This window comes from Perca flavescens, chromosome 6, assembly GCF_004354835.1.
Source record: "Perca flavescens isolate YP-PL-M2 chromosome 6, PFLA_1.0, whole genome shotgun sequence".
In the NCBI taxonomy this organism is placed as follows: Eukaryota; Metazoa; Chordata; class Actinopteri; order Perciformes; family Percidae; genus Perca; species Perca flavescens.
In genome coordinates, this window is record NC_041336.1 from 122,492 (window position 1) to 133,355 (window position 10,864).

The 10,864-nt window shown below is 34.4% G+C and overlaps 1 protein-coding gene across 1 annotated transcript in view; it reads left to right on the forward strand.

Annotated features, from left to right (window-relative positions):
* The window catches only part of LOC114556714 (rho guanine nucleotide exchange factor 2-like), a 40,833-nt gene extending 38,853 nt beyond the window's left edge, over positions 1-1,980 (forward strand). Inside the window, exon 15 of the mRNA XM_028579748.1 lies at positions 322-1,980. Coding sequence (XP_028435549.1) covers positions 322-371 — 50 coding nt within the window. The 3' untranslated portion in view covers positions 372-1,980. The remainder of the gene's footprint in view (positions 1-321) is intronic.
* The last annotated feature ends 8,884 nt before the right edge of the window (positions 1,981-10,864 follow it).

A 10,864-nucleotide genomic window follows, 5' to 3' on the forward strand; every position in this document is an offset into this window, starting at 1 on the left:
AATAAAGCACATTATTTATCTGGATAGATATGTATTTATCTAAACTGGAGTAAATGTACTTATGCGGCGTTCCAGCCTGTTAGTCACGACTTCAATGTTAGCTAGCGGCTACCTAACGTCGACGTTAGCTAACGGCTACCTAACGTCGACGTTAGCTAACGGCTACCTAACGTCGACGTTAGCTAGCGGCTACCTAACGTCGACGTTAGCTAGCGGCTACCTAACGTCGACAGACACGTTCCCGGGCTGCCTGGAACTGTTACTGATTATAATAATGTGTTAGTAACGTTACTTCCTGTCTGTCACCATGGCAACCCCCAGACCTGCAGGACATCCCAGAGGAGAGTGAGTGTGGAGCGGATCCCAGTTAACCAATCAGGAAGTAGAACCATCACGTCAGCTGGATCCCCGCCCACATCGCTGGAGGGGGCGGGGCTTATGGACTCACCACACTACATTACCCACAATGCCTTTGGATATCAACAGATAAACTGTATTTAAAGTAGTTTAAAGAAAACATTTCATAGGTTTTTAATTTGTGTTTCTGTTTTTTCTGAAACCAAAAAAAAAACATTTTTCAAATTCAGGAAAAAGTTTGTCAGGAAGTGAGAAACGCTGCGTTCACGTGTTCCCGCTCTAAAGTCCGAAAGAACGCAACGAAATATTGCGTTTACTGAAATGTGACTCAGCTTTTAAAGTTTAGTGTCGATGAATAATATTCTCCATGTTGTTGGTGTTTTTAAAGAAACAGGAAGCAGTTTGCTGTCTGCTCCTGTCTGTTAGCATGTTAGCATGATAGCATGATAGCATCTTAGTATGTTAATATGTTAGCATATTAGAATGTTAGCATCTTAGCATCTTAGTATGTTAATATGTTAGCATATTAGAATGTTAGCATCTTAGCATCTTAGTATGTTAATATGTTAGCATATTAGTATGTTAGCATGTTAGTGTGTTAGCGTGATAGCATGTTAGCATATTAGGATGTTAGCGTGTTAGCGTGATAGCATGTTCGCATATTATCATGTTAGCGTGATAGCATGTTAGCGTGGCTGTAAACCTGATGGTCTGCAGAGCAGAACTTTATTGATGTTTAAATCACGTTTGCTGCAGATTTTCCAAATATTTCATCTCAGATATTTTACCGTGTTGCCATGGAAACAGATGTTTATTACTCTGCTCTCTGGGAGTTTATTGCTGAGTTTAAATGAAGAAGAATTTTCATTAAAACGATGGCTGTTTAATTATAAAACACTGAAAGTTTATCTGAATATTAATCTCTTAATAAGAAGCCAAATTGTGTTATTTACACATTTATATTCCATCGTGTTAAAATCTCTTTTTTACTCCGATCCTGAAACGGGATCAGCTGTTTTTATATCATGTGGTCCTTCGACCCGCGGCTGGGTTAGGGTTAGGGGACGTCCAACATCTGGGACCTTAAAGTTTAACATCTGGAATCCAGTTTTTTATAACAGAAATATGTCGAAAAATAAAAAAAAATCTTTTTGGAACCAACGATGTGAAACATCTGAAAATGTCCCAGTCCAGGCTGTAGGTGGAGCCAGAGGAGCTGGATTTACTCTAAATGAGCTGCTTCATGTAGTTCTGCTGGAACATAGGGTCCGTTTCAGCTGATATGACAGAAAGGGAGTTTTAGAAGTCTTACCTACTGCACCTTTAAGGTTTCACATCTGGAACCAACGATAGGAAACATCTGAAAATGTGTAGAAAGGAAAAACAGAAGTGTTGTGTAACATGATGACCCAGTTCCCAGATGTTCCCAGATGCTCCCAGATGTTCCCAGATGCTCCAGACTCTAAACTGATCCGGAGTCAGCAGCATCGTATCATAACGTAGTTTAGAAGACGGTGAACTGAAGTCGTGTCTGTATAAACATTTGATCAGAAACTGTAAATGATTCTCGTTGTAAGTTTATTGTTTTTGTGTCTCGTTATAAATCTAATCAGCTGGAACAGATGTTGCTGTTTGGGTTTTTATTTATTCACTAAATCATTTTAATCTCCCAGCATCCTTCAGGGTTTACTTATTCTCTTATTCAGTGTGCCGATGTGCTGCAATAGCAGAGAGGGGAGCTGCAGTACGATTCTCTGAAATCTTTCCAAACAAATTGCTCTCTCCCCTACAGTTTACACTCTTCATCCATCATAGTTGGTCAAAATGTAGGAAATGTTGTACCGGTTGCAGACATGTGACTATGGAGTCTACCGGACTTAAACTTTTGGCTCTCTTCATACTAACTGCCGATAGAAACAATGAAAACAAATATCTGTAAGGACACAGACGGTTCCCTGTTTGTTACCTGCTCTGTGTCACATCTATTTAATGATGGACTAACTGACTGATTCCTAACTGACTTCAGGCCTCAACACCAACAGCTGTTTTCCACCAGACTCCATGTAAATAATCAGTACTTTAAGCATCCTAAATCCACCAGACTCCATGTAAATAATCAGTACTTTAAGCATCCTAAATCCACCAGACTCCATGTAAATAATCAGTCATTTTGGGGCGTTGCACAGGCCCAAACTAAGGACCCGGAACTGCCACAACCCCCGATCCACACAGAAGGCAGTCTTTGGTCCTGCTTCAGGGCTGAGTGGCACCGGCCAGTATCCGCTTCGCAGGTCGAGTGAAGAGAACCAGGAGGAGCCAGACACCACTACAATCTGCTGCTTCACAACATAAAAAACATCCTAAAATCAACATAAAATACAAACACAATAAAATAAAATCAACATGAAAATGAGATCAGCAGAGATTGTGCAGAAGAAGGGAACACATGACAGCGCAGACAACACAACATCCTAAGAATTAACTGTAATAATTAAAGTGCTAAGTGCAAAAAGTGCTGGTGTATTTATTGCACCCCTGCTCTGCTGGGCTAAGATTTACTGTTGGAGATCAGCAGCTTGACGGAACATCTCGGCACACGGACTCTTCTCCCTGATGGCAGGAGTTCATCTTCAGGACAGAGAGGCTGTAGAGAGTCTGCAGGGATTCTTTCTGCTTGTTTTCTGACTGCTTGCTCATACAGGCTCTGTATGGACTTGTTCTCTTTCCTCCCTGTTATCCTCAGAGCTGTGTGGCTGACCAGCCTGCTTCTTAGCTGCACTGTTAAGTTGCCAAACCTTGCTGTGATTCCATATCTGATGATGCTCTCCAGAATCGCCCGGTAGAACATGAGCATGATCTGGCTGCTGACTCCGTACCGTCTCAGTCGCCTTAGAAAGTCTAATCTCTGCTGCAGTCTAATGGACAGGTGGTCAGTGTGTGTTTTCCAGCAGAGAAGATTATCTATATGGACACCTAAGTATTTATAAGACGTTACCTGGATGATTTTCTGATTTTTTATGACGACTGGCTCATGGTCAATCACTTGCCTTGGGTCAAGGACCATCTTCTGTGTTTTTGTGACATTTAAGATAAGATAGTTGGTGTCACACACCTTGATAAAGGTGTCTATCTCCTCGTGGTACACAGAAGGGTTTATGTCATTCTGGAGAAGGCTCAAAATTGCAGTATCATCTGCAAATTTTTATAATATAGTTATTTGGGTGTACTTTCCTGCAGTCATTGGTAGGGTTGGGTACCGAAACTCGGTGCCAATAGGGAACCGGTGCCGACGTAAACGGTAGTAACGAGACCGAATAAGAACGAAAGTTTCGGTGCCTGACTTTACACTACACCTGACAGCATGTAACGTTAGCCTACCTTTAGCTAGCAGCTGGATTAATCACGGTTAAAATGCTGACAGCTAACGTTAAACAGTGTAAAGTGTGACTGGATTTCACTGTGGAGGACTTCTACAATTCATAGATATACAGTATGTTTATATGGTCGGAATTAAACTACACAGACGGTGCGTTCACTTGCAGCTGCCGTTGTCGGAATTAAACAACACAGATTCACTTAAAACTGGTAGCCTCGTGGTGCATTCACAGTAATTGTAAAATACCCTTTTCCCATCTGGGGTTCAACAGCAATTTACTGGTGAAATAAGTTATTGTTATTGTTATAGTTATTACATTATTATTAAATCTTTAATTTTGACCATGGCCTTAGCAATAAACAAGTCACTGACTGTTGTTTACTACCCTTATTTTTATTTATTTTTATTTTTTTTAACTTTATTGAAAAGTACCGGTTCAGGCACCGGTTCAGGCACCGGTTCAGGCACCGTTTAGGCACCGGCACCGTTTTAAAAGTATCGATTTAGCACCGGAATCGAAAAAAAACCAAACGATACCCAACCCTAGTCATTGGTATACAAGGTGGAAAGTATGGGTGATACCGCAGAACCTAATGGGACCCCCATGTCCATGTTTGACCTCTGACAGCGTGCCGTTGACCTTCACCTGTTGTGTCCTATTAGTCAAAAAGAGTGAAACCATTTGATGGTGGGGGGTTAACATGCATATCATTCTGTTGCTTTAAAAGCAGATAGGGTTGCACGGTATTAAACGAACTGAAATCAATAAATAATATTCTAGAATAGGCTTTAGTGTCCTCAAGGTGTTTAGAAGTAAGATCTGAGATGCAGAGGAAGGCATCTTCAGTACTGCGTTCATGTTTATAGGCAGATAGCCACGTGTCCAACACTGGCTCAACCTCTGCCTTGAGCTGGGACACTACACATTTCTCAAGGCATTTCATTACAATAGGAGTCAAAGCTATGGGCCAAAAGTCATTATTCACTGAGGCGGAGGGCTTTTTAGGGACTAGTGTTATGATGGATTTCTTCCATAAAGCTGGGATGGTCCAGACCCCGTTGGAGTATGGGACACCATGCTGGTGTTATTCCTCTGCACACTTGTTGAGCAGAGAAGCTGGTAGTCCATCTGGGCCTGCACAGCTTTTTAAAGAGGCGCTGAACGCTGGCTGTGTAATCGTTATCAGACACACTGTCCAGCTCCTGGGAGAGATGTTCTGACTCCAACCTCAGTCATTCAGCTCATTAGCTCGTCGTAGTTCATCCACTGCAATAATTGTTATTTTCGGAGGGTTCATGTCAGTGACTGTTTTCATAGTAGCCCAGAGTTTTTAGTATTAGATGTTTGTATCCTGTTTTCCATGGTTTACTTATGTTGTTCTCTTGTATTTCTGAGAAGCAGTTTGAGCTCTTTTTGAATAACTGACAATGCTGCCTTGTCTTTGTTTCTGAAGGCTTGCTTTTTCTGATTTATGCAGTTTTTAATCTCTTTTGTAATGTAGGTTTTATTTTTAGGGTAAACAATAACATTTTCGTTATCTACCACATTGTCAAAGCAGAAGTCTATATAATCAGTTATTGTTTCAGTAGCATCGTCAAAGTCTAGTGCATGAAATATAGACCAGTCTGTACACATAAAACACCCCTTTAGTGTCTCAATGGAATATACATATATATATATAAACCAGTGGCGATTTCTTAAAGACTGCAAGGGAAGCTCAGCTTCCCCTAAAATGTCTAAAATTTAAATGGTCAAATATGTACTATTGTGTTAACATTTTATTGACTAAAATGCGTTAGAATACGTTCATCTGGAAGACGAGTTGGTTCAGGATCAGCTGACTCGATGTCCTTCTCGTACCTTCCCGTAGTGTCTCGTGTGTCTCCCCGTTGAAGCCCGGCCTCCGGTGACTTCAATGGTCTGAGCTTTGAGCAGTCATTGGATAAATGCTGCGATTATGTCCCGCCCCCGGACGCTCAGCGTCTCTGGGGGCCAATGGGAGCAGTGGGCTGGCCTGGACGCTGGGCTTCTGCGTGATGATTGGAGGGTCTGTTGCATCTCCTTTTGATTGACAGAGATTTTGTTCTATAAAAAGTCTCCGAAGCTGTTCAAGCAGAGCTCAGCTCAGTCCCATCGCGGATTTTAAAAGTCTAGTTCAAAGACGAACTGCTGCAACCTGTTTCTTGGTATTTGCCTGGCAAAATTGCTAGCCAATTTTCATCATACATTTCATACAATTATACACCACATTCCTTGTCTCAGTTTAACCTAATTCCCACATTTTCTCCTTCGAGTTTAATATCGTTTTGTTAGGTGTTTGTTCATTCATTCATTCATACAGTAGGCTAGGCTACTGATGTAGGGCTGAACTAGCCAGCTAGCAAACTGCACACGATGGCAGACAATGCTAATATTGTCGACCTGATTTTGGCGAAGCCATTTGAAAGTCTTCCTCATGAGGAGAAACTTAGAATTAAACAGCAGGGTTAGATCAACACTTAAGGTTGATTTAGTGCAATAGACAGAGCAAGGTACCAGGTGTGTTCAGCTCTCCTGGTAGGACAGAGTTAGCTGGCTGTGCTGTGACAAAGAAAATGTACTGCTGGCCATTCCTCTTGATGAAACCTTCCCTTGGATATTATAAATTATTATAATAATTATATTATTATTTATTATTATTATATAATAAAATTATTGCATTACTATTTTATATATATATATATATATATATATATATATTAATTATAATATTCATCCATCCTATCCATCCTATCCATCCATCCATCCATCCATCTATCTATCTATCTATCTATCCATCTATCTATCTATCTATCTATCTATCTATCTATCTATCCATCTATCCATCTATCTATCTATCTATCTATCTATCTATCTATCTATCTATCTATCTATCCATCTATCTATCTATCTATCTATCATCTATCTATCTATCTATCATCTATCTATCTATCTATCTATCTATCTATCTATCTATCTATCTATCTATCTATCTATCTATCTATCCATCTATCTATCTATCTATCTATCTATCTATCTCTCTATCTATCTATCCATCCATCCATCCCTCCCTCCATCCATCCATCCATCCATCTATCTATCTATCTATCTATCTATCTATATATATTTTATTTTATATATAATCAGGCTGCGCATCAGAGTGTAAATGTGTGTGAGTGTGTATCTGATGAGCAGGTGTCCCCTTGTAGGGCAGCCTCGGCCACAGTGTCTGAATGTGTGTGAATGGTGAATGGTTCCTGTATGTTAAAGCTCTTTGAGTACTAGACTAGACAGCTATATAAATACTGTCCATTATACATACTGTCCATTATAAAGATATAAATACTGTCCATTATACATACTGTCCATTATAAAGATATAAATACTGTCCATTATAAAGATATAAATACGGTCCATTATAAAGATGGTGAATGGTTCCTGTATGTTAAAGCTCTTTGAGTAGTCGTTAAGACTAGACAGCTATATAAATACTGTCCATTATAAACATATAAATACTGTCCATTATAAAGATATAAATACGGTCCATTATAAAGATGGTGAATGGTTCCTGTATGTTAAAGCTCTTTGAGTAGTCGTTAAGACTAGACAGCTATATAAATACTGTCCATTATACATACTGTCCATTATAAAGATATAAATACTGTCCATTATAAAGATATAAATACGGTCCATTATAAAGATGGTGAATGGTTCCTGTATGTTAAAGCTCTTTGAGTAGTCGTTAAGACTAGACAGCTATATAAATACTGTCCATAATACATACTGTCCATTATAAAGATATAAATACATAAATACTGTCCATTATAAAGATATAAATACTGTCCATTATAAAGATATACTGTCCATTATAAAGATGTAAATACTGTCCATTATAAATATATAAATACTGTCCATTATAAAGATATAAATATGGTCCATTATAAAGATGGTGAATGGTTCCTGTATGTTAAAGCTCTTTCAGTAGTCGTTAAGACTAGACAGCTATATAAATACTGTCCATTATAAATATATAAATACTGTCCATTATAAATACTGTCCATTATAAAGATATAAATACGGTCCATTATAAAGATGGTGAATGGTTCCTGTATGTTAAAGCTCGTTGAGTAGTCGTTAAGACTAGACAGCTATATAAATACTGTCCATTATAAACATATAAATACTGTCCATTATAAATATATAAATACTGTCCATTATACATACTGTCCATTATAAAGATATAAATACATAAATACTGTCCATTATAAAGATATAAATACTGTCCATTATAAAGATATAAATACATAAATACTGTCCATTATAAATATATAAATACTGTCCATTATAAATATATAAATACTGTCCATTATAAATATATAAATACTGTCCATTATAAACATATAAATACTGTCCATTATAAATATATAAATACTGTCCATTATAAATACTGTCCATTATAAATATATAAATACTGTCCATTATACATACTGTCCATTATAAAGATATAAATACTGTCCATTATAAAGATATAAATATGGTCCATTATAAAGATGGTAAATGGTTCCTGTATGTTAAAGCTCTTTGAGTAGTCGTTGAGACTAGACAGCTATATAAATACTGTCCATTATACATACTGTCCATTATAAAGATATAAATACATAAATACTGTCCATTATAAAGATATAAATACATAAATACTGTCCATTGTAAAGATATAAATACGGTCCATTATAAAGATGGTGAATGGTTCCTGTATGTTAAAGCTCTTTGAGTAGTGGTTAAGACTAGACAGCTATATAAATACTGTCCATTATAAACATATAAATACTGTCCATTATAAATATATTAATACTGTCCATTATAAATACTGTCCATTATAAATATATAAATACTGTCCATTATAAACATATAAATACTGTCCATTATAAATATATAAATACTGTCCATTATAAATACTGTCCATTATAAATATATAAATACTGTCCATTATAAATACTGTCCATTATAAATATATAAATACTGTCCATTATACATACTGTCCATTATAAAGATATAAATACTGTCCATTATAAAGATATAAATATGGTCCATTATAAAGATAAATGGTTCCTGTATGTTCCATTGAGACTAATATAAATATGTCCAACATACTGTCCATTATAAAGATATAAATTAAATACTGTCCATTATAAAGATATAAATACATAAATACTGTCCATTGTAAAGATATAAAACGGTCCATTATAAAGATGGTGAATGGTTCCTGTATGTTGCTCTTTCCAGTGGTTAAGACTAGAAGCTATATAAATACTGTCCATTATAAACATATAAATACTGTCCATTATAAATATATTAATACTGTCCATTATAAATACTGTCCATTATAAATATATAAATACTGTCCATTATAAACATATAAATACTGTCCATTATAAATATATAAATACTGTCCATTATAAATACTGTCCATTATAAATATATAAATACTGTCCATTATAAAGATATACTGTCCATTATAAATATATAAATACTGTCCATTATAAATATATAAATACTGTCCATTATAAATATTTAAATACTGTCCATTATAAAGATATAAATACTGTCCATTATAAATATATAAATGCTGTCCATTATAAAGATATACTGTCCATTATAAAGATGTAAATACTGTCCATTATAAATATATAAATACTGTCCATTATAAATATAAATACTGTCCATTAAAAAGATATACTGTCCATTATAAAGATGTAAATACTGTCCATTAGAAATATATAAATACTGTCCATTATAAATATATAAATACTGTCCATTATAAAATATAAATACTGTCCATTATATAAGTCCATATAAATACTGTCCATTATAAATATATAAATACTGTCCATTATAAAGATATACTGTCCATTATAAATATATAAATACTGTCCATTATAAATATATAAATACTGTCCATTATAAAGATTTAAATACTGTCCATTATAAAGATATAAATACTGTCCATTATAAAGATATACTGTCCATTATAAAGATGTAAATACTGTCCATTATAAATATATAAATACTGTCCATTATAAATATATAAATACTGTCCATTATAAAGATATACTGTCCATTATAAAGATGTATATACTGTCCATTATAAATATATAAATAGTGTCAGTAAATTATAAATACTGTCCATATAAAATATACTGTCCATTATAAATATATAAAAGTCCATTATAAAAATACTGTCCATTATAAAGATAAATACTGTCCATTATAAATATATAAATACTGTCCATTATAATATATAAATACTGTCCATTATAAAGATATACTGTCCATTATAAAGATGTAAATACTGTCCATTATAAATATATAAATACTGTCCATTATACATATATAAATACTGTCCATTATAAAGATATAAATACTGACCATTATAAAGATATAAATACTGACCATTATAAAGACATAAATACTGACCATTATAAATATATAAATACTGACCATTATAAATATATAAATACTGTCCATTATAAATATATAAATGCTGGCCATTATAAAGATATACTGTCCATTATAAAGATGTAAATACTGTCCATTATAAATATATAAATACTGTCCATTATGAATATATAAATACTGTCCATTATAAAGATTTAAATACTGTCCATTATAAAGATTTAAATACTGTCCATTATAACGATGTAAATACTGTCCATTATAAATATATAAATACTGTCCATTATAAATATATAAATACTGTCCATTATAAAGATTTAAATACTGTCCATTATTAAGATGTAAATACTGTCCATTAAAAATATATAAATGCTGTCCATTATAAAGATATACTGTCCATTATAAAGATGTAAATACTGTCCATTATAAAGATATAAATACTTTCCATTATAAAGATTTAAATACTGTCCATTATAAATATGTAAATACTGTCCATTATAAAGATATAAATACTTTCCATTATAAAAATATAAATACTGTGCATTATAAAGATGTAAATACTGTCCATTATAAAGATATAAATACTGTCCATTATAAATATATAAATACTGTCCATTATAAAGATGTAAATACTGACCATTATAAATATATAAATACTG